This window comes from Ctenopharyngodon idella, chromosome 17 (assembly GCF_019924925.1).
Source record: "Ctenopharyngodon idella isolate HZGC_01 chromosome 17, HZGC01, whole genome shotgun sequence".
NCBI classification, from domain to species: domain Eukaryota; kingdom Metazoa; phylum Chordata; class Actinopteri; order Cypriniformes; family Xenocyprididae; genus Ctenopharyngodon; species Ctenopharyngodon idella.
This window is the reverse complement of record NC_067236.1, coordinates 24,522,003-24,545,899: the sequence shown is the minus strand read 5'-3', so window position 1 is coordinate 24,545,899 and position 23,897 is coordinate 24,522,003. Positions and strand designations below refer to the sequence as shown.

At 41.5% G+C, this 23,897-nt stretch overlaps 1 protein-coding gene across 3 annotated transcripts in view; it reads right to left on the bottom strand.

Annotated features, from left to right (window-relative positions):
* The window catches only part of ryr2b (ryanodine receptor 2b (cardiac)), a 140,397-nt gene that overhangs the window by 85,699 nt on the left and 30,801 nt on the right, over window positions 1-23,897 (bottom strand). For all 3 annotated transcript variants that reach the window (XM_051867334.1, XM_051867335.1, XM_051867336.1), the window contains exons 36-54: window positions 19,362-19,562; window positions 12,456-12,561; window positions 12,200-12,340; window positions 11,774-12,050; window positions 10,136-10,250; window positions 9,841-9,973; window positions 9,568-9,671; window positions 9,321-9,456; window positions 9,044-9,230; window positions 8,850-8,958; window positions 8,544-8,664; window positions 6,787-6,956; window positions 5,409-5,632; window positions 5,193-5,283; window positions 4,947-5,087; window positions 4,571-4,734; window positions 4,308-4,386; window positions 4,103-4,192; window positions 3,830-3,967 (exon numbers count right to left, since the gene is read on the bottom strand). In XM_051867334.1, coding sequence (XP_051723294.1) covers window positions 3,830-3,967; window positions 4,103-4,192; window positions 4,308-4,386; window positions 4,571-4,734; window positions 4,947-5,087; window positions 5,193-5,283; window positions 5,409-5,632; window positions 6,787-6,956; window positions 8,544-8,664; window positions 8,850-8,958; window positions 9,044-9,230; window positions 9,321-9,456; window positions 9,568-9,671; window positions 9,841-9,973; window positions 10,136-10,250; window positions 11,774-12,050; window positions 12,200-12,340; window positions 12,456-12,561; window positions 19,362-19,562 — 2,727 coding nt within the window. The remainder of the gene's footprint in view (window positions 1-3,829; window positions 3,968-4,102; window positions 4,193-4,307; window positions 4,387-4,570; window positions 4,735-4,946; window positions 5,088-5,192; window positions 5,284-5,408; window positions 5,633-6,786; window positions 6,957-8,543; window positions 8,665-8,849; window positions 8,959-9,043; window positions 9,231-9,320; window positions 9,457-9,567; window positions 9,672-9,840; window positions 9,974-10,135; window positions 10,251-11,773; window positions 12,051-12,199; window positions 12,341-12,455; window positions 12,562-19,361; window positions 19,563-23,897) is intronic.

The following is a 23,897-nucleotide window of genomic DNA, read 5'->3' as shown; positions in this document are numbered from 1 at the left end:
TGCCAGCAAGTCAGCTAAAAAAGGAGGCCTTATGGGGCCTTCAAATTCAGCAACAAGTGGCGTTCAGCCCATTTGAGATATATAAACAAACTGTGCCAACATGTGAACTAAAAAGGAGGCCTATTAGGGCCTACCATTTCAGTGACACGTGGCGCCAGCCCGTGAATATAAGGGACCCAAGCTTACAGGGAACCAGCTCTAACCCAGCAACAGCTGTGGAAGCTAACTACAACCTGAGCTATGGCTACACATTCCAACAGGCAATGTACCCTAAACCAGTGACTAAAGGGAACCAATAAATGCCTACATGGTGTAAGGGAGGCCTACCAAGGCCTACTACCCTAAACAGACACGTAGCAAAAGCCTGTGGCAGTGTAAAATCTATGTGAGCAAACTATGATCACCTAACAACAGCACTTGAAAAACAAGCTGCTAGCTAGAAAGAGGCTAAAGACATAAGAGCCTACATTCCAAGTTATATGCAATATAGCTGTTATCAAGATCACCACAGGGAGCTAATAGAAACCAGAATGCAATCCAACAGGTGATGCCCTCAGTGACACAAATAAACCCTAACTGGGGAATATTAAAATAGTCACCACTCTCTCTAAATAGAAGCTAATATCAAAAGGCCTGCTGTTATGAGAACAGGTGCTAATCTGTGGCAGCATAAGTAAGCTCACATACAAATGTAGGGCAAAGGCTAGAACTCAAAGCAAAACACAATGCTTTGAAATACATGCTATCCTATTAGGATAAATGTTCTCTCCAAACAGATTCGCAAATCTGTACTGAGCCCTAGAGGACGGAGGCTAAAAAGCTAGCGCCGTCAACTCAAACTTGAATGGAAAATCAAGTGGCTCAGAGGAAAAAACATTTTTCATAGCATGAAAAGTTCTAGAAAGTGGGGCCTAGCATACACTGCATAACTTATCTACGCAAGGGCCTACCACCTGAGAAAACCAGCACCAGGGAGTCTAAAAACAGTCTACAACCTTAGCTGTTAATCTCACCAATTGCACCTGCATAAACAAGGGGACAATGGGCATACGGCCTAACAACTCCATCGTGAGGAGGCCAGAACTAGGAACTATACAACCTGACAAGGGACAGTATACATAGGGTTAACATATAACACACCTAACCTAGCTCTAGCCTGGCCACTAAGCTACGGGCCTTCTTACAGGGCCACAAGCCTAGTGGAGCCTGGGCTTCACCTCCAAATCTCATGGATAAGAGAAAGAAAGCGAAGCTCACAAGCAAACAATGTCAGGCGGCCGATTAAGGCCGACCTAAACATAGATACTAACTATGCCTGGAGCAGAGGGACCACTCCTTGGAATCACACACCAAGGATTTTTTGGAGTTGGCGTGCCTAACACACTTTCCCGACCGCTTGCTCTGCATGTTTTACATATCCAGCCTAAGTGCACTCGGGGAGCCTAAGTGCACTCCCGGGGAGCGGTCCTTGGAAGGATTACGCCGCATTCGTGGAGTGGGTGCTGGGGAGTAACAACTCGCCTTTCACCGTCGGCCCCACGGAGGATGACTTCGCCACCAGCCCCACTCCACTGCCAGAGGCCAGTCACCCACCACCGACAAACGTCGCAACGGAGATGTTACACGTGCCCACCACAAACCAAGGAGGCCAGCCTGCAGTGATGGATGAGCCAGGACCGAGGACAAGGTCGGATGGTATCATTGTCCCGGAGCCTGCCTAACAGCAATGTTCTGACTAGGTGCGCGAGCCGGTAACATCTTGCGACGCTGAGGGAGTGCTTGTGGAGCTCAAGGGCTGGGAGGAAAGCCCCGCCACACCACCGCTGTGGTTGAGATGACTGCTATCCCTGGCAAATATTCTGAGGAACTGAAAGGTATTTTTGAGGCTGACCTAATTGACTTTTTTGGAGAGGTGATTTCCCATTCCCCTGATTCTCTGGTGTTCCCTGAGTCTCCTGAATTCCCTGTATGCTCACCCAGCCTCCCTCTCCCACCTCCTCTTTCACCCTCTACATCTTCCACATGCCAGGTAGAGATGTCTAGCATCTTCAGGCCACCAGCTCCATCTCACTCAGAAGAGCCGTCTCCACTTCCAGCCTCTGTGCCCCCTGCTCCACCACGGCCCGTCGACGCTTCGGTTCCACCCTGGCTCCTCCCTCCCTCAGCTCCACCGGACACCATCGGCCATACGGCTTCTCCAGGCTCCCTCTTCTCTCCGGCTCCGCCTTGGTCAGTCGTCGACCTGCCTGCACCTACGGCTCCGTCTGGCTCCGCCTTCCCTCCAGCTCCACCTCCTTCCTCGGTCCCACCAGTTCAGCCTCTGCCCTCTGGATGTCCGCCTCCTCCTTGGACGCTCATCACCATGGCTCCTCCTCGGTCTCCAGGACCATCGGCTGCACGTGGGCTCATCAGTTCCATCTGGGTCTTCATCTCCAGCTGCATCTCCGTTGGTCATCCCCAGGGTGTCGTCTGCCACCAAGTTGACTCCACCATGGCTCCTCCCACCTGTGACTCCACCCTGGGGCCTCGTCCTGGCTGGCTTCTGGGGTAACATCTGGCTCCTCCTGCTCCTGGCTCCTCCCACCCACCCTTGTGTTTCCTCTGTATATTATACGGCGTGAGGCCGCACCTTCCTGGGAGGGGGCGATCTGTCACGTCTCGTGTTTTCTGTGACCTAGTTTTCCCCCATTCTGTTTAATTAGTCATTTCGTTCACCTGTGTCCCGTTAATTATCTTGTTAAGTTCCCTAAGTTTGCCTCTTGTATATATATATACCCTGTGTTCTCCCTCATTCCTTGTCCGTTCTCGTTGATGTTAAGCTGTGTAATGTGAGCTCCTGCCTGTTTTTGTTATTAAATATTCCTCTTCATATTCTCCTTCGTCCTTGTGCCTTTATATGCACACGTCATGTAACAGCTGTAGCCTACGTATTATTATTATTAAGCAGGCTACATGCAAAAAAAAAAAAAAAAAAAAAAAGTTTAAAAAAAAATAACGTAATTAACCGGGGAAGTAACACAAGCTACTGTATATAATGCATTACTTTTAAATTTACAAGAAAATATCTGAGTTATTTTGTTTTCCAATTTATTGACTGACAGCTCTCTTGTCCCATGTTGAGAGAAATCAGGAGTAAGCACAGAGGCGCTGTGTGCACAGTGTAAACATGATGGCTATTGTAGTTCTAGACTAAATGTGAGCATGCATTTACTCATCTCACAAAAACAGATTTAGTATTCCTCAAAATGAAAAGTGAAATGTAAATGCTGAATATTATGCAAACCTGCAATAATTAACTGTTGAATAATAAAATATACTCTCACTTTATTAACCTTAACCGAGTATTTTTTTTTTTGCTGACATTCGATGATCTATTTCAATGATTCTAATAAGCAAAAATTACCTTAGTTAAACATCACATGTGTGTTTAATTTTGGTAACGCTTTATTTTAGTGTCATTGCTACATATGTTACATGTAGTTACTATAGTAATAACTATAAATTATGCATAATTACATGCAACTAACCCTAAACCAAACCAAACCCTAATCTTAAACCTATAGTAAGTTACATGTAGTTACTTCATATTACCCAGTACTCAAATGTATAATTACACTGTAACAAAGACACTTTAAAATAAAAGATAACCTGCATTTTTTTAATTGCTGTAGTAAGAGTGTTAAACTTTCTTCTCCTGAGTCCAATTCTTCTGCAATCCAGAATAGCAGCATAGCTGAAAGTTTTGTTTGAGCTCTGTGTGTGAATTTGCATTTTTCTTCAGCCTGAGGCTTATTTATTTTCATCAACTCTTCCAAACACTGTCCATTACCTTGCCAGATTGTGAGATCTTCCTAGCTGGGTTGTGAAAGCTTTGTGACTCCCCCTCATTGGTTCTCTCAATGGTCCAGCCCAAGAACAGCATGCATTTCACCGTCTCTTTAATGACCCCTCGATAACCTTCTTTATCCTAAAATACAGAGCAACCTCAATGTGTGAAAATAAACTGCATGTTGCCTGTTTTAATTTCTTTGAAAAATACTGAATATCTGGTGGTGTTGTTTGTAATGTGTGCATACATTGTGTATGAGGGAGTGTTAACTACCTTCTCAGATAGAGCTCTGTAAGGTTTTAGGAGTGGATGAACTTTAGCACTCTCAGAAAGCTGTTCTCCATGAACCCAACCGTTACCAAACTGGAAAAGAACCATTAAATCCAAATGGCTTTAAAACATCAGATTTCCCAAGGTTTTCACTATATTAACTGTTATCATTAAGTAAATTCCTGTAATAAGTAAAGAAACTTATTACCTTGTCCAGTGACCATTTCTCATGTGTATGTTCTGCATATTTGTTTACCACAAACTCGAGCCTCTCTGGGATTGTCACACTATAAATGCATGAAAAAACTGCATTATTGTTTATCACATATCAAATAAAAACACTACACTTTTCAGAAAAGGATAAAGTGAACTTATGAAATCAGTGCTTATGGTCAGTTAGATCCAGCTCAAGCGTGTTTATTTGTTCTGGTTTGGCATGTGTCATGGCCCTTTAAGTCAATAAAGTCTTACTTTGAGGTGTCCAGGGGTTGAGGACAAAACCGTCTCTCTGAATCCATCACTAAGTGTCTCTCTCGTCCACCAGTACAGCTCAGGTCAAGGTGGTCGGGAGGAATCGCCCCAGCAATGGCACTCAGACAACCGAGGGCCAGTTTGAATAGCTCTGCATCATAAGACTGTGGACAAGATTGAAAAATAAACATTTTAACAGTACAATTCAAATGAAATTTGAACTGTTTGATATTAAAACCGACATTCTATCTAAAAGACACTTCTTAGAGGCAATGAATTGTATGGTGTAATTGTGTAATTGTCATTCACATGGTTTGATGGCATCTTTGTAACATAAACTGAGTGTAATGAAAGAGCCTTTTCTGTCTTTTCTCACTTTTTTGGCAAGAGCACTGAATATTCCCCAAAACAGTCTCCTGGTTAGACGAAGTTCTTCCTCTGAGGCGGAGCCAAAGCCACCCCATCCATCATTCAGACAGTAGTGCTTCCTGCTCTGCTCATAATGATTGGTCAACAGCTGGGAGAGGAAGTGACCACAGTGACAAGTAGAATTAAGAAAACCTGATATATCTTTAAATATTTTTTGATTGAATGCTTTATTTTTTATGTTTTCTCTTTAGACCTTAAGTGGCATCTTGGAGTTTTCCAACAGTTGAGGGACGTCAAACACAAGATTACGCAGCAGAAACTGCAGCATGGAAGGATTCAGTTTTCTGTGGGAATGAAGTTGCACACATGCAGTAGATAAAAAATAAAAATGGATTATAAATATACAGATTATAAATAGACTTTTAATAAAAAGATCAAAACAAAAAGAAGCAATGTCTAACATCCTCACCTGCACACTGCCAGCAGACAGTCCTGTATGGCATCTCTCTGGGCCTTGGTCAGTCCGCTGGCTTTAGAGAGGCTGTAGACACCCTCCAAGAGCCTGTCCACCAGCCTGGTCCAAAGAGATGAGGAGTCACACAGCAGAGAGGAATACTTACTCAGCAGTGGCAGCATGGCCACACATATGTATCGATTGAGGGCCAGTGCCATGTCTGTTCCACCTAACCCCATCTGCAGAGAAATATGTATATATTGAAGCAAAGAAATTAATACTTTTATTCAGCAAGAATGCATTAAATGAATCAAAAGTGACAGTAAAGACGTTTACATTGTTACAAAACAATTCTATTTCAAATAAATACTGTTCTTAACTTTCTGTTCATCAAGAATCCTGCAACAAAATGCATCACGGTTTCCACAAAAATATTAAGCAGCACAGCTGTTTTCTACATGCATTATAATAAAAATGTTTCTTGAGCATTAAATCATCATATTAGAATGATTTCTGAAGGAACATGTGACACTGAAAACTGCTAAAAAATTCAGCAAATAAATTACATTTTAAAATATCTATTCTTAATATATTATTTTTTAAATATATTAAAATAGAATAGTTATTTTTAATTCACAGTATTAGTGTTTTACTGCATTTTTGATCAAATGAATGCAGCCTTGGTGAGCATAAGTAAATTCATTCAAAACCATTAAAATCTTTTGAATGGTAGTGTATACTGTATATGAATCTGGTGAATGTCATCGTTAACTACATTGCAAATGTGTTCATGGAATATAATTTTACTTAAATTACGAGACTCAAATTTCAATTAAAGGCTTCTTGTATGTTGAGTTCTGTGTATGGTCAATGTCTTCAGTTTTGCAATTACCGGACCCGCACGTCATATGGCCTGTTTTAGGGGTGGTTGAAATTATATTTTCTTTTTCTGCTGCATTCAGACAGAGCTGTTGAAATGTGTAGAACAGACAGAGCTGCTGGAATATGTAGAATTAAGACTGCAAGTCTTTAAGACCCCCTTAACCTTTATTTTGGCGCCCATTGCAGAGTTCAAGTCTTAATTAGAACTCCCAAACTCAAGATTTACAGTAAATAAATGCATTAAATTTCAGGTTAATTCCTCACACAAAACTATTGTTTGACTTTAAAAGACTTGAATACCATGCATGAGTTGAATGGACTGTTTTGATGATGTTTTTGGCATTTTTGGAGCTCAAGAGCTCCATTACCACTCATTTGCATTATATGGCAAAAGGAACAACATACAGGTAAATTTCCAAATGATTCAAGAGGTAATATGGGTTTAAAACAACAAGTGGACAATATTCAAATTTGGGTGAACTTTTCCTACATGAAATGTCTGCCCCCTTACAGTATCCATGTTAACAGCTGCTTGCAGGTCCGGCAGGAAACCATACTCCAGTAGACGTAGCAAGAACTGCTGGTCCTGAACTCCATAAACTCGATCCAAAAACAGCACCATGGCTGCTTTGTGATCCGGACAAAATATCCGAGACATGTCTGGCTCGATCACTACATCTTCTGAGTATAACAAGCACAAAATATTTTCAACCACCAATTAATTACTTTTGACTTCAAATAACTGACTACATAACTTTGCCAGCAACTCCAAAATAAATGTACTTAGTTTATTTAAAAACTGAGCTCAGGCTCTCTCATTACACTGATCCCAGTTTTTAACAATCAAATACATTTAGAAAGATAAGTTAATAGTCTGGGAAAGAATGATTTTAAATTATGAATGCAGGGCTCAACATTAAGCCTTGTCATGCTTCAGTGTTCTACCAGCTTTTACATATTTAAATCTGCATATTTTTTATATTTAACCCAGGGATAAATTATTAGCCCAGGTTTATTTACATTTATAAAGGCCAATTTTTAAACCATATTAAATGTATGCGTCGTCTTTCATGTCAAATTCTTACATTTGATCAATAAATTAATTTATAATAATAAGACACTATAGGGCTGTAACCAATCAAATCAAATAATTTACACTGCAAACTTAATGTTATGAGATTAATGTTTTAAATGAATCTTTGAATATACAAATAAGAAATGTAGGAAAAAATGCAATGATGCTTTTAAACATAAAACTTAAGTGCCAGTAGGTGGCAAGTCAAAACCTGATTTAAAACCTGACATTTCAACTTTTTTTTTGGACATTCTCATGTTTGTGTGGTAAGTATTCACTAAGTTACAGTACATTTTCTGAGGACTATCAGATTGGACTTCATTCAGAGAGAGACTACAGCTCATGCATCATGTTAGTTTTCTTTATTTTGCAAAAAGCACAACATTTAGTTTTTACTGTGAGTGTACACAAATAAAAGAAGACATTCTATGATGGAGTATTTTAAGCTGATTTTGCTGCTATGTGAAAAAAAATCCAGCAAAACGCGCCAGCCTGTTTCCCGACCTTTGAGTGTTAATGAGAGTCATGAGTCATTCAGTCAACCGATTCATTTAAAACGCTAAATCATTCAGTAACAAAACACCGCTGAGTGTTGCTTTAAAAATGCACAATAGTTCTGCTGTGTTTGGTGAAATAGAACAAAAACAGCCAATATTGTGTCTAAAATGTGAGTAAATTAATATTAACTACTTGTTTACTGAACTATAAAATCAATGTAACATTTGCAATCGTGATAATATTCGGGCAAATCGGCTCCCTTGGTCATTTTACATTACTTAACTATATCATATGTTATAAATAAAAAAACCCAAAAATTTAATTTTTACCTCAGTATGTTTCTTCTATGAGTTTCTTTATGTGTGTTATTATGCTCATTTATATTGATTTCTCTGAAAGTCTCTAACAAAGAGACAGGCAGTGTGAGCCTCAACAGCACGACCTTGTTACCAAAAATACACTGATTACACTGAATGAAATAAAATCAGAATAATTCTCGTATTTCAATGCTTCCCTAGTTATTTTTTGTCACTGAAGTTTTAATCAGGCTACTTGTCCGGTCGGGCAAGTAAAATTCTCTTTCACTTGCCTCTTCAAAAATAATTCACTTGTCCCAGACAAGCAGACAAGCTTTAATGTCGAGCCCTGATGAATCTATATTTTACTTAAGTTTGTAAGTCAACCCATACACGCACCTGTGTTAACAATTGGTAAAGTAAAAGGAATATTTATGATGCCCTCCAGATCCTCTCTGGGAACGAGAGACCTCAAGATTGCCCTGAATCGGATGGCCTCACCTTTCCCCACTTCTATGAGCTGCAGGCCACATATACACACACAATAGAGACAACCATTAGCAAACCTTGAAGAACCTTTCAAAGCTTTAATGAAAACTGACTGGGCCTTAAAAAGTAGATAAAACCAATTAGCTCTTTCCAGCTCATTCTTTCAAACACATTACGAGGCTCTTATCTAGCTTCCGGGTTTCCCAAAACACTTACATGCATCTCAGGGGCGCAACGACCTAACAGATCGATCAGAGCAGAGTAGAAGGTCATTATGGCGTATCCCATGTGGATGACATCATCATCTTCATCATCAAGCATGTCACTAAGAGTGCAGGTCACAACGAGACACGGCTATGTGTGAGAATGAGAAAAACACAGACAGAATAAAACTGAAACGCAACACTCACAGTGTCTGGTTGGAACTGTGTGCACTGGCTGCACTGGTTTCATCCTGCTGTTGGGAAATTCTGATCGCTTCTTCCATGGTTGCAAGAAGACCATTTCCCCCCTCCCCTCGAAGAGCGGGGCCAAAGCACTCAGGTCGGCGAATCAGAAGCCTCACCACCACATAGGCGTTCTCCTCAACACTCTCACCTGTATGAGGAGAACAAGCAATCAAAACCAACCGGAGGTATTCAATTAGGTTTTACTAGGTCAAGAATCCAGATTAAAACTGATCATTACCATTGCAAAATACTGCAAAGCGCAGGAAGTCCAGGTAACGTTCTCCCTCTACAGGATTCCATCCAATATCTGGGTATCCTTTGGAGACCAGCAAAGCACAACTACACAAACCACAGCCTCCCAAATACTGCACAACCTGTACAAACACATTCAGAAAGACCAGACCAGAAAAAAAAAAGAGTTCAAAATCACCAAAAGTCAGAAGGGATACAGAAGAGAGAAAAAGCAATCAGTCAGTAAGACTTACTTTCTCTAGATCCGCCTCAGTAAGAGCAAGTGCCAGCTCGTTGTTGTCCATGACAGAAGCGGCAGCCACATCCAGAGGAGTCGATCCTCTCATTGAAGGAGATGCTGAAAAGAAAAAAAAAAAAAAGAAAAAAAAAATATATAATATATATATATATATATATATATATATATATATATATATATATATCACATTTACTTTTGTCTACTTCCTAAAAATTATCAGGTAAGGTTTTTAAGTATTTATGGGATAAACCAGATCAGTATCACATACCAAGTCCAACATTGCTGTTGTCCAGCAGGTAGCTGAGATGATCAAACATGGCCTTCTGGTTATGGCGACTGATTCGACAGAAATAACACAGGAAACGACAGCAGTGCGCAACCATCTTAGGGAACATGATTTCCTTAATGAGGCAAAAGAATCAGTTAACAGAAGACCTCACAGGAGTGAATAAACTAAAACGTTCCACTTAATCTAATGATTAGGTTCTAATTTGTGTGGTTCAATTATGCAACTGATATCTGACTACTGATAAATCACTAAAAGTATCTGTTAGTATGATTACCTTGGATTCTTTAGCACCAAGGACATTCACCATAACTTCCATGACGGTCTCATGCATCCCCAGAGTTCTCATCAGATTAGGATGCTGATAGAAAACTTTATTGTTCATGATGTCACTACACAAGAGAAATCACAGGTCTCAAATAAAGGATAAACTGGCTTGGACATAGCAGTCCATGAAAACTGCATGATGGGGTCAATTATTTTGGTTGAGATGTTTAGTGCCTGATTAGAAATGCTAAAAAAAAAATCCTTTATGATGTATTTGTGCTTAATCATGAAAATACACTATTTCTTTAACGATTTTGAAAAAAATCTCTAGGTCTGCTTACCTAGACTGCATTTATTTTACACAGTAAAATTATTAATATTGTGATATTTATTACAATTTAAAATATAATTTATTCCTATGATTGCAAAGCTGATTTTTTTTAGCAAGCATTATTTGAGTCTTCAGTGTCAAATGATTCTTCAGAATATCCAAGAGACACTTCTTATTATCAATGTTAAAAACAGTTGTTTGTGGAAACTGTATATAAAAAAAAAAAAAAAATCAGGATTGTTTAATGAATAGAAAAAAGTTCAAAAGAACAGCATTTATTTGAAATATAAGTCTTTTCATAACATTATATGTTGATTAACGTAATGCATCCTTGCTGAATAAAATGTATTTTTTTTTCAAAAAAAAAAATCTTGACCCCAAACCTTTGAACAGTAGTTGTAGTGTATGTTTAATTTACATTTTATAATGCAAAGCTAAAATGGTCAACTCAATCATTTTTCTTTTCTTTATAGTTCACCCAAAAATTAAAATTTGCTGTTAATTTACTTTTTTCTTCAGTAGAACTGAACATTATTTACAGCATTATTACCTGTAATCCACAGCCTCTGCAAACAGTCCTGAGTGAATTCATGACAGTCTGCAGCACGAGCTTCCTGTCGCATAATGACATATGCACAGGAGCTCAAACATTGAGAATCTATGAAAAGTAAATCTTCCCAATTGAGCTCACGCATATATAGGATGCGGCATCCAGGGTAAGCACAAGTAAGTACAATTTTGATGAAAATCTAACACGTGCGTCTTCCCTCTCTGTTGTACACAAACACAGCGTCAGCTCACACCAGACATATGTCATTATGCGACAGGAATCTCTCGCTCCAGGCTATTGTGAATGCGCTCAGGACAGTTTGCCAAGGCTGTGGATTAGAGGTAAAAATGTTGTAAATAATGTTCAGTTTCTTGTATAGACCGATCGTTTTGCTTCTTAAGGCCTCAATGTATCATCAGGGTATTCATTTTTGTTTTGTCTGCATATGTTTTTTTGAATCTCAAAGTGACACCAACCATTGACTACCAATATATGAATCACAGAGGACCACGGTTTCAGCTAAAAATCTTCTTTACTGTTCTACTGAAGAAAAAAGGGCACCTACATCTTGGATGTCCTGAGGGTGAGTAAATTAACAGCAAATTTTCATTTTTGGGTGAACTATCCCTTTAATTTCAAAGAAGGTTGACTTTCTCGTGCTATTTGAAAAAGTCAAGTGACAATAATAGAGTGAAACATTTAGCACTTCATAATGACTAGTGTTTTTCTTACTATTTTTAAAAAATAAGCCAGCTATTGTGTCTCACCCCAGTCCTCTAATCATAAGTTCCTCTTCTTCTTTGCCCATCCTGGCCGTGAGCAATGAACGAATGCATGCTAGAGCCCACTGTAGGTTCAGAGTGTCTTCCACAGATGCCTGGCTGATACAGTAAGCCTTCTGTAGTGGAGCAGACATCTGGCCATCCAGCCCAGCATACTGTTGTAGCAGCAGGCTGAAAACAGCACGCACCAGATCGGGGTTTTCAATCGTCCCTTCCTGGGCCCAATGCAGCATGGTTTCTGATATCATCTGCTGCAGAGAGACTAGAAAGAGAGGTCTGTCTTAGCCTAGAATCACTTAGGGAACCTGTTCAGTTTTACAAGTAATAAGAGGCTATATTAACACAGTTCATAACATAATGCAATCCCAATGTAACGAATGAAAGCCAAAAGAGACTGGTAGTGTTTCTGACCAGGTTTGTTCACAATCTCCTCAGGCACGCCAGACATTCTCCTCTTTAAATGAATTATTTTATCCACTAGGCCTTGGAGGTGATTCCTGATTGAAAGATCATCCTCATTCTCATTCTCTAAATCACGGTCTATCTTAATTCCTGCATTAAACAAAGAAAAAAATGATATGGGAATAAATGCTTCAAGTATGAGAGGTCATAATGTCAGTTGATGGGTTTACAATTATGGCATTGGTTGTCCTAACTGGCTGCCTACCACAGTGGGTCATTAGATCCTGATGGAATTCCCACATCAAATCTTGGATGTCCTCTGGGCAAGGACAATCCTGACATTCCTCCCGGAAGCTCAGCATCATGTTTATCTGAATGGAGTAAAAAAGATACAACTCATTAGGAATAGATGAATCTGCATGAAATGAATATTCACCCTATTCTATAGATTTTATTGTGAACGATTCATCCATTTCAATTTTTTTAACAAGTTGGAACTCATAATTTTTAATCAAACTGATAACTCAATCTTCAGGTGAAATGACAGACTTCTCTCTGGTGACATATGCAGAATTTCTCCAATCCTTTTTTTCTGTTTAAACATGCCTTTCTTATAATTGACTGCAAGCTTGCCTTCAGATATGCCTGCCCTCCATCCAACAAACTACTAATGGACAGAACCAAGTTTCCACCCTAAATCTTTTCCTTTTTTTTCAAAAATCCATTTCACTCAGATGCAAAAGAAAAGATCTGTCGCTACTTCCTTTACAACATGACTTTAAAAGGATAATTTATACAAAACATCTCAGGTTTAGGTTACTTCATAGAAGTCTACAACCAATGATCAGCTTAGGGAGCTAAGCACAATTATGTCAACAACCCAAAGGGGAAGTACGAAGCTCACAGATAGACCATACTGTAGGCGCATAATCATGGAGGCCGGGAAGGGGCCTACAGCATGACTAGAGTTCTGCATAAAGAACTACATAACACCAGAATACACAATCACAAAGTGGTATTCCAAGGGCGGCCTACAAGGCAGCACCCCTGAAATCTAGCTTGCTGGGAGCAAGAACAACCACATGACTTAGTAACTGTGAGTGCCCACATAACAGTCCATCCAACACAATCCAACGAGCAGTGCACTCAGTAAAAGAACCTTTTTACTCTCTAAGTGAGAGGAGTGCAGCGTACGCCATCATGCGCTAAGGAAGGCCCCGTGGGGCCTGTAACCTCAGCTGGACACGTGGCATCAGCTCGTGGCAGTGTTATCAAGCTCCAGGTGAGACAAATAACCGAACCGCAAAGGAGGTTAATCAGTCACCCAGAGCCCTGGCTAACCAGCAGCATTTAACATGCCGGCATGTTCAAAGGAGGCCCTGAGGGCCTACCCATCACATACGGCACCAGCTAGTAGCCACTAAAGTTCTAGGAGCAAAAATAGAACCAAGTTATAAACGAGGTAGCTACTTAGCTCAACTAGAGCTAAAGGAGAAACCATACTCAAGGAAGTAAATGCATAAAAAACCGAACAACAGAGCGGTTTAACACAGAAACTCACCCTAAGAGGCAAGCCACTAAGAAACAGTACTCAGTAAAAGCACCCTTTACTCTCAAATCGAGAGGAGTACACAGCCGCACTCCAGAATGATACACAGGAGGCCTATAAAGCCTACGACTTGTAAACATGCGGCATCAGCCAGTGGCAATCATGACCCATCCAAAGATGAGTCCGGTAGAAACCAACACAAAACTGTGTCAAAATGCAAGCTGAAAGAAGGCCCTGGTGGGGCCTACGACTCCATAAGCACATGGCATCAGCCAGTGATAGCTTCATGACCAAATCTGCCAGTAGGCCAAACACTCGGTAAAAGACACCTTAACTCTTAACAAGAGGAGTGTAACTCCGCCACAGTACTCCAAGAGAGGCCTGACCTAAGGCCTACTCAAACAGAGGTGGGCGTGTCCGATGGCAGTGATGGTAACCACACAGAACTGTGCCAACATGTAACTGAAAGGAGGCCCTAGCGGGGCCTTCAACTTCGACATGTGCCGTCAGCTAGTGGACATCATGACAAAACCAACCAGTAGGCCATGTACTCAGAAACATCTTTATACTTAAAGCAAGAGGAGTACACACTCCGCCACAAAACTCTACGAGAGGCCTAACCTAGGGCCTACTCTTACAGAGGTGGGCGTGGCCGATGGTGGTTTAATCAAATAAGACCAACATTCACACTGTGCCAACATGTGATATGAAAAAGGAGGCCTGGTGGGGCCTGCTACTTTTTAGGGGCCTGCTACACACATAGCATCAGCTAGTGCTCTTAAGGGAACCAAGCTCAAAGAGGACCAGGTCTAGACCCAGAAGAAACCTATGGGTAACTAGCTTAGCGCAACCGGAGCTAGGTATGCACATTCCAACAGGCAATGTACTTAAAGTATAAAGTACAACAGGAAATGCTAACATGGTCTAAGGAAGGCCTACAAGGCCTAACACCTCAGACAGACACGAGCATAAACCTGTGGCAGTACTAGCATACGTGAGCAAAACTCATGATATCCTACCAACAGCACCTATAATACAAGCTGTAGCTAGAAGGAGGCTAAATAACAAAAAGCCAACAACCTCTGTAGCTATAAGTAAAATGGCTGCTTATGGTAACGATCACAAAGGGAGTTAAACAGATAAAATAAAATACAAATCTCTACACTCAACCTGAGTGTGCAATCCAACATGTGATGCATTCAGTGAAACACACTAACCCTAAACGGGGAGTACAAACACACACCACATTCCTAAATAGAGGCTAGTTACAGCCTACTATCATAGAAACGGGTGCTAACCTGTGGCAGCACCAGAGTAATGCTCACATAAATATGTAGGGCTAAGGCTTTAGAACCCAAAGCAACTGAATGCTTTGTACATACATGCCATCCACACAGAATAAATGTTCTCACCAAACAGATCTGAAAAACTGTGCTGAACCCTAGAGAACGGAAGCTAAAAACTAGCACCGTAACTCAAGCTTGAATACAAATTCAAGGGGTCCAGGGGAACATGATATAGCACGATAAAGGTTCTAGTAAGTGGGGCCTAGCATACATTGCATGACTTATCTATGCAAAGATAAGGGCCTACCACCTGAGATACAGCACCAAGAAGGCTAATGACAGCCTATAACCTTAGCTGTTAAACTCAGCCATAACACCTACATAATAATGAGGAGGAATGGGCATACGGCCTAGCGACTCCCTCAGGAGGAGGCCATAACTAGGAACTATACAACCTTACAAGGGATAGTAATTTTACATAACGGGTGATTAAAAACAAAACACCTAACCTAGCTCTAGCCTAGGCCGCTAAATATGGCCTACGGGCCACACAGGCCTGGGCTTCACTTTAAATCCTCTAAAATATGAGGAGCCAAACAGTGCCAGGCGGCCGGTTAAGGCCGTCCTACACATAAATAACTGAAGTGACGAGTGCTAACTCAAACCAAACTAACAGTATTAGCTGAGAAGCTACTCTAACATAGGAGGCTACAAAATAGCGTCCATAATGCGGCCAACCTAATGATTCAGTTATTTTGCCCAAAAGAACCCCTTCTAACTTTACTGACTACATGCTCAGGAAAGCTATACAGGAAAAACAAGGTCTACACTTTTTATAAACATAAAAATATAGACCCAGCCTTCCTTCCTGCGGCTCGTAGAACGAAGATTTCTCCTCCTTATTTTCTTGCATGAAGGAGGATGAAATCAAAAGTTCTTTTAAGCCTAAAAGCACTTTTCACTATCAAGCCAGAAGGCGGCCATAGAAAAATATTATCAAAGGCCCAGCCGTCAGCCTGTTAAAGAAACACCTGAGCATGTAAAATGCTTTGATATATACAGGTGCTGGTCATATAATTAGAATATCGTGAAAGTTCATTTTTTTATTGTAAATTATTTTAAAAAAATGAAACTTTCATATATTCTAGATTCCCTACATGTAAAGTAAAACATTTCAAAAGTTTTTTTTTTTTAATTTGTTGATTAGAGCGTACAGCTAATGAAAGTCCAAAATCCAGTATCTCAAAATATTAGAATATTTACATTTGAGTTTCATTAAATGACCATCCCTACAGTATAAATTCCGGGTATCTTTTGTTCTTTGAAACCACACTAATGGGGAAGACTGCTGACTTGGCAATGGTCCAGGAGACAATCATTGACACCCTCCACAAAGAGAGTAAGTCACAGAAGGTCATTACTGAATGGGGTGGCTGTTTACAGAGTGAAATATCAAAGCATATTAAATGCAAAGTTGACTGGAAGGAAGAAATTGGGTAGGCAAAGGTGCACAAGCAACAGGGATGACCGCAAGCTTGAGAATACTGTCAAGTAAAGCCGATTCAAACACTTGGGAGAGCTTCACAATGAGTAGAATGAAGCCGGAGTCAGCGCACCAAGAGTCACCACACTTAGACATCTTGAGGAAAAGGACTACCAAGCCACTTCTGAACCAGAGACAACGTCAGAAGCATCTTACCTGGGCTAAGGAGAAAAAGAACTGGACAGTGAACAGTGGTCGAAAGTCCTCTTTTCAGATAAAAGTAAATTTTGCATTTCATGTTGAAATCATGGTCCCAGAGTCTGAAGGAAGACCGGAGAGGCACAGAATCCAAGCTGCTTGAAGTCTAGTGTGAAGTTTCTGAAGTCAATAATGATTTGGGGGGGCCGTGACGTCTGCTGGTGTTGGTCCATTGTGTTTTATCAAGTGCAAAGTCAATGCAGCCATCTTCCAGGAGATTTTGGAGCACTTTATGCTTCCATCTGCTGACAAGCTTTATGGAGATGCTGATTTCCTTTTCCAGCAGGACTTTAGCACCTGCCCACAGTGCAAAAACCACTTCCAAGTGGTTTGCTGACCATGATATTACTGTGCTTTATTGGCCAGCCAATATGCCTGACCTGAATCTATGGGATATTTTCAAGAGAAAGATGAGAAACAGTCGATCCAACAATATACAGATGATCTGAAGGCTCAATAGTGCCTCAGCAGTGCCACAGGCTGATCACTTCCATGCCACACTTCACTGATGCAGTAATTTGTGCTAGGAGCAAGTCATTTGCTGTAATATGTCCTGCCGATCAAGTATTGAGTGCACAAAAGAACATACTTTAAAATACTTGAACTTTACTGTTTTGCAAATCCATTTTTTGATTGATCTTAGGAAATATTCTTATATTTTGAAATACTGGATTTTGGACTTTCATGAGCTGTACGCTCTAATCATCAAAATTTAAAAAAAAAAACTTTTGAAATGTTTTACTTTACATGTAGGGAATCTAGAATATATGAAAGTTTCATTTTTAAAAATAATTTATAATAAAAAAAACGAACTTTTTGTTGATATTCTAATTATATGACCAGCACCTGTATATATATATATATATAGGAGGTTAAAGAAGAAGAGGAGAGGGTAGATATAAATCGCCCTTATATAGCTGGGGGATCGATTACAGACGCAACAGACACAATCGATCACCCATCTCACTCTCGCTTCTTCCTCCTCCCGTCTGTCTGGGCTCAGACACAAATCTGAACGGCTAGGGGGTTTTCCATGCCCTCCCGATCTCAAACGCAGAGATCAGGAAGGGATGAAAAGTTTATGGGAGCTGCAGCATTTATGGACAGAAAGGAACCGCTCGTCGAGGCCCCTTTCTTAACGCGCTCTCACGGAAGCCCGCCGAAAAGCGCGTCCCAAAAACACCAGCAGTTCCATATACACAGCAGCCAGAGGAGCGCTCGCTACCGGACGCGATGATGTCAAACACGGACGTCATCGTCATCGTCATCCAACAACTCATCCTCGTCAGCCCCGGGGAAGCCGAGAGAGAATACAACTTTCTCAAACTTCCCAACAAGCTCACCTGCGAGCCCTATGATAGCCTCAGCAAAAACGGGGCCAGAATCACCAGGCACAGATGCGGACACCTCTTCCCTCGAGAAGAGTCTATGTGCGCTCCTCTACAGACAGAAAACGCCAGAAATGTGTATATCAAGTGTCAAAAACCTGGGACACGGATGAACACACTCTCTTGAACGTTTGTAAGGCATATTATAGAATCCCTTACCGGAGTCGACATAGTCGCGATCAGACAGAACAGACCCGAAAGACGAAAAGATACTGGCTGTGTCCGAAATCGCCCCCTATACCCTTAAATAGGGCATTATTTGAGGGGACAGCCATTTGTAGTGGTGTCCGGAACCATAGTGGACGATGTTGAGTACACTCATTCAATCCAACAATGCACCGCAATAACGAGTGTACAACCGATGCACGCTCAACGGCTAGAGAATACCCATAATGCACTGTGAGAGTCGCTCGCTGAATGAATTCCCGCGTCTCGCCAGGAGATGGCGCCCGCAGCTGAATCAATCATCCATTCATTTTCTAAACCGCGCTGGTCCAGCATTATCATACAGGTATAAATTCCTTTTTAATTAATCATTAAATCATTTAAAAAGTTTGAACATGCTAGTTCAACATAAATATTCATTACTACTGGAGCTGCCAGTTTGCTACATTTCAAAAGATTATTAAACAGCAGCACAAACTATGCGAAATCGGCAGCCCTTCCGGTGCACTCAGTGTCTGAATTCACTCACTCGTTTCATCCACTCCTTCAAGTGGACTATATTAGTGGAGTAATGTAGGGAATAGTGAATGAGGGTATGGGGGGCGATTTCGAACACAGCATCTGACTGATTCTCTAGGCGCTCCTTATATACTTCCGGGTCGCGCCATATTACGTCATAGGCTGTTGCCGGCCAATGGAGATTGGAGTTGTTGGATAGTTGGCTTTCAGACATCGGGTCACGTGTGACGTTCCCCAAAAGCGGTAAACGCAGAGTTGAGTTCCCTTTCGAAAGGGAAATAAAAATTCATCAAAAAGTAACGTTACTCAACCTCATGATTTTCCAAGCCTGTGGCTATATAACTTTCTTCTACGGAACACAAAATAAAATATTCTGAAAAAACTTTAATTTTATTGGCTTTTTTATTAAAATATCTTAATTTGTGTTCCACATAAGAAAGTCATATAGGTATGAAATGATAAGAAGGTGAGTAAATGATGACAGAAGTATACAGTCCAATCCAGTTATCCTATGACCTCTGACCTGTTCCTGAGGGGGGGAACGGAACTCTTTAGTTTTGCGTGCGGTGAGGGCAGCAGACATGTTGAGCGCAGCCATAACTTCATTGTACCGGAAGCGCTGGTTGTCTTGGAGACGACCAACAAATTCACCTGAGAACGACATTACAGCTTCTACTCTGTGACGCACCTGGCAGTCACACAAGTACTTCAGAAGGTGGCACACCTGATGAAGAGAAAGAAAACCAGTCAAAAGTTTGGAATAATTAAGATTTTTTAAGATACTGGCCAAGACTTCATTTATTTGATTACAAAATACAGTGAACATTTTTTATATTGTGAAATGTTATTACAATTTAAATTGCTTTCCATTTTAATATATTTTAAAATGTAATTTATTCTTGTGATGCAAAACTGAATTTTCAGCATCCTTACTCCAGTCTTCAGTGTCACATGATCCTTCAAATATGCTGATTTCTTCTTATTATCAATGTTTTTGCTGTGGAAACGGTGACATACCATTCAAAAATACTTTTATTCATACTCTTAATACTTTTATTCAGCAAGGACACATTAAATTGGTTCCCTTTCGAGGGAACTCGCGCTGCGTCTGATAGGTCGCTTTGGGAACGTCGTCAGCGTGATTGTGCCTGATGCACATCTGTCAACTAGTCCAATGGCGAGAGTGAACGTCATGGGTGGGTGACGTCACGACCAGGAAAGGATAAATACACATCCGGCGAGACCGGCTTCAGCTTTTCTGCCTCAGCAAAGCGCTCTGTGTCAAACTGTCTCTGTCTATTTATTGTTGTCTGTCCCGAAATTGTGCAGCTCAATATATCAGTATTATTATGGCGACTCAAGCATTTAAATCGTGTACTCCTCCCTGCCCTCGTTTCTTAACGGGTGGGGATACACATGATTTATGTGTGATGTGTTTGGGAGTGGAGCATGCTCTTTCAGCCTTCGAGGGGGCTGAATGCGAGCACTGCGAGAAGTTTCCTCTGAGAACGCTCCGCTCCTGTCTCGCACTTTTCGAGAAAAGTGCGCAGGCAAGCGTTCCCCATGGCTCTGGACCCGCTGCTGCTGAGGCAGCACAGAGAAAGATGTCATGGGGTTCACAGATGGATCTGTCAGCGGAGCTTGAGACAGGCATGAGTGCCCTTTCTCAGCCCTCACCTGGCAGATCTGTCGCCCCCTCTCTGGTGTCGGAAGCCCAGCGGCTTCTTCCACCCAGGGAGAGGGCTCGTCGCTTCAACACTCCAGTTCTGAGGAGTTGGATGTGTTGAGCGTCGATATGGGGGAAGATGACTCGCCATCTCTTTCCCCAGAGTATGAGGAGCTGGTGGAGGTGTTAACTTGTGCTGTGTCTAAGCTGAATATCGAATGGCCAGCCGAGAAACAGGGCGCTTGTCCTAAAAGCAAATTAGACAAGCGTTTCCTTACGTCAAATAAATCACCTCCACCAAGGGGCCTTCCTTTCTTCCATGATCCCCATGATGAGTTAGCGAGATCATGGAGAAAGTCATACTCATCCCGTTTATTCAGCCCTCATGTCAAACACTACTCTGAAATAAGAGGGCTGAAAGAGTATGGCTATGGGGCATTGCCCCGGGTTGAACAGATGCCCGCGAGCTATCTGTCCCCAGGCTCAGCATCGTCCCTGAAGGCCCCCACGCTCCCACAAAGCCACTAAAAGCTACATCAGGGCTAGTGGGTAAAGCGTATACAGTGGCAGGTCAGGCTGATGCGTGCTTGCACACGATGGCTATCTTGCAAGCGTACCAAGCCGACCTGCTGAAGGATTTGGATGGTGGGGAGGGGCGGGGATTGGCCCAGACGCAGTTCGCGAACGGAGAGGCACCTGTGGCTCAATTTGTCCAATTTAAAAGATAAGGACAGGGCCTTTCTCCTCGATGCCCTGCTTGCGCCATCTGGCCTGTTCGGCGACGCTGTCACATCAGTTGTCGACAGGTTTCAGGAAGTTAGGAAGCAAGTGGAGGCGTTCAAAAAATATCTTCCACGCCGCCATCCATCATCTGGGGTTGCTGGGCGTGAGCAACCCCAGCCGTATAGCTCCTCATACAGAGCGCAGCAGAAGGAGAGTGTCGCCTCTCGTGCTCCACCTCAGAGACACGGTGGGCCGGGACGGCATTCTCAGCCCAAGCCTTCTAAGCCGAAGACAGACCAGAGGGTCTTGCTTCAGGCGAAGAAGGCTGGGCAGAAGAAGTCCTGATGCCAGTGGTGTCAGACCTCTAAGGGCAGCCCCACACGGGATGGAGCGGTGTTCACCTCAGTATACGGGGCCCGTCCCACCTCGTGGCCCTCAGGGGGCCGTTCTGCCAACCCCGCCACCTCTGGTGCTTCGGGGCGCAGCGGTTCCCAGCGAATTAGTGACGCAGAGCTCAGAAGACAAACACAACACTGTGTCACATTCGCATCCTCTGAGGAGGATAAATTTACATCAAATATGTGCTGTGTCAATACACCAGAAGCCAGCCTCGAGAGGTTGGTTCCCTTAGTAGATTTTCTGGCAGAGTGGAAATCTCTTCAAAATATCTCACGTTGGGTCCTGCAAATTATAGAGAAAGGTTACAAAATCCAGTTTTGGTGCCGCCCACCTCTATACAAAGGAGTGCTGCAGACAACAGTACTTCCACAGCAGGCTCTGGTGTTGGAGCAAGAAATAAAAACCTTGTTAGCGAAGGAGGCTATAGAGAGGGTTCCAGTTGCCGACAGGGAGTCGGGGTTTTACAGCCGGTATTTCTTGGTTCCAAAAAAGGATGGGGGGTTGCGCCCTATTTTAGATCTACGCTATCTGAATCGAGCAGTACAAAAGCTAAAGTTCAAGATGCTGACGATAAGTCAAATCGTGACTCAAATCAAATCCGAGGAATGGTTTGTCACAATAGATCTCAAGGACGCATACTTCCATGTCTCCATCCTTCCACAGCACAGGAAGTTCCTGAGTTTCGCTTTCGGGGGCGAAGCGTACCAATTTCAGGTTCTTCCTAGCTCTTTCACCCCACACATTCACGAAATGCGTAGATGCAGCACTGGCCCCGCTCAGGCTGCAGGGCATACGCATTCTGAATTATATCGACAACTGGTTAATATTAGCACAGTCAGAGGAGATGGCGGTTTGGCATCGAGATGTCGTCCTCACCCATATTCAGAAATTGGGGTTGAGACTGAATACCAAGAAAAGCGTGCTTACTCCACGACAGAGGACCACTTTTCTGGGTGTGGTGTGGGATTCAGTGACAATGCGGGCATGTCTCTCACCAGTTCGCATCACTGCTATTCTATCAGCCGTAAAAGAATTGAAGCTAGGCCAGTCACGCACTGTAAAACAGTTTCAGAGACTGTTGGGTCTGATGGCAACTGCGTCCAACGTGATACCTTTTGGCCTGCTATACATGAGACCCTTACAGTGGTGGCTCAGGACCAGAGGGTTTTCCCCGAGGGGCAACCCACTTTGTATGATCAAGATCACATGGTGCTGTCTCCACGCCTTGATCATATGGAACAGGGCTCCAGACAAAAAAATTCATTAAGGAGCCATTGGCTCCTATAGGGGGAAAAACAGGCGGCAATTTTTTTTTAAGAGCCACACAACAATGAACTTAAAATTGTAAATCACTTACTTTTAGTCATCCTGTTGTGTTTATGTCCCCTTTACAGTTTCAGCTTTTTCATCTTGTGACTTTTCTAGGAAATGAATGTCACTATTTTCACTTAATACTATTATAGTTTTTGTTAATATTTTGAATCCGATTAGATTTTTATATTTTCTGCTTTCATTTTTAATTTTAATTTTTTTTTTTTTTTTTTTTGTTTTTTTTTTTTTAAACATGTCTGTTTAGTTTTTTGTATAGATTTTTATTTTAGTATTAACATTTATTTCAAGCAATAAAAAAAATGTTTTTAATGGTTTTAGTTAACTATAATAACCCTGATGCTAGTAAAATCTTTATATTGAATAATATGTGTCAAATAATGTTCTTAGTCCTCCCTTCCTGAAGCTACAACAGTTTACTTTGAATCAAATGAAAATAAATATATGGAAATAAATATATAAATATATTAAATATGGTTTGTGTAACCAAATAACAAACAGGGGCAATTGATATACATACTGCTTGACTTTGATTACTTTGAAATACAGCGGGACTCTTATTTTGAAATGTCTGTGCTTTACTTTTGCTGCTCATTCAAGTTCAGATGAGGATTAAAAAATTACGTTGCTACAACCGTTTACAACACAATATAATATAAATAATATAAAGTAAACTTTGTGATAATTGATCAGCATTAGTTCATAAACAATCGGTTGACAAATGTGCGCTAATCATTGAATGCGAGCTGCTCTGAAGAACGCACAACAGCACCATCTTTTGACTTTAAAACATGCAGCGCTCACATTTATTTAATGAAATTAATAATAATCACATTAGGGAGTATCGCAATTTGTTTTTCCATCCACAAAATATAAGACGCCTTAAAATGATCGTTTATACTCTTGTTATACTGTTTAAGGCACTAAAGACTATTAATGACC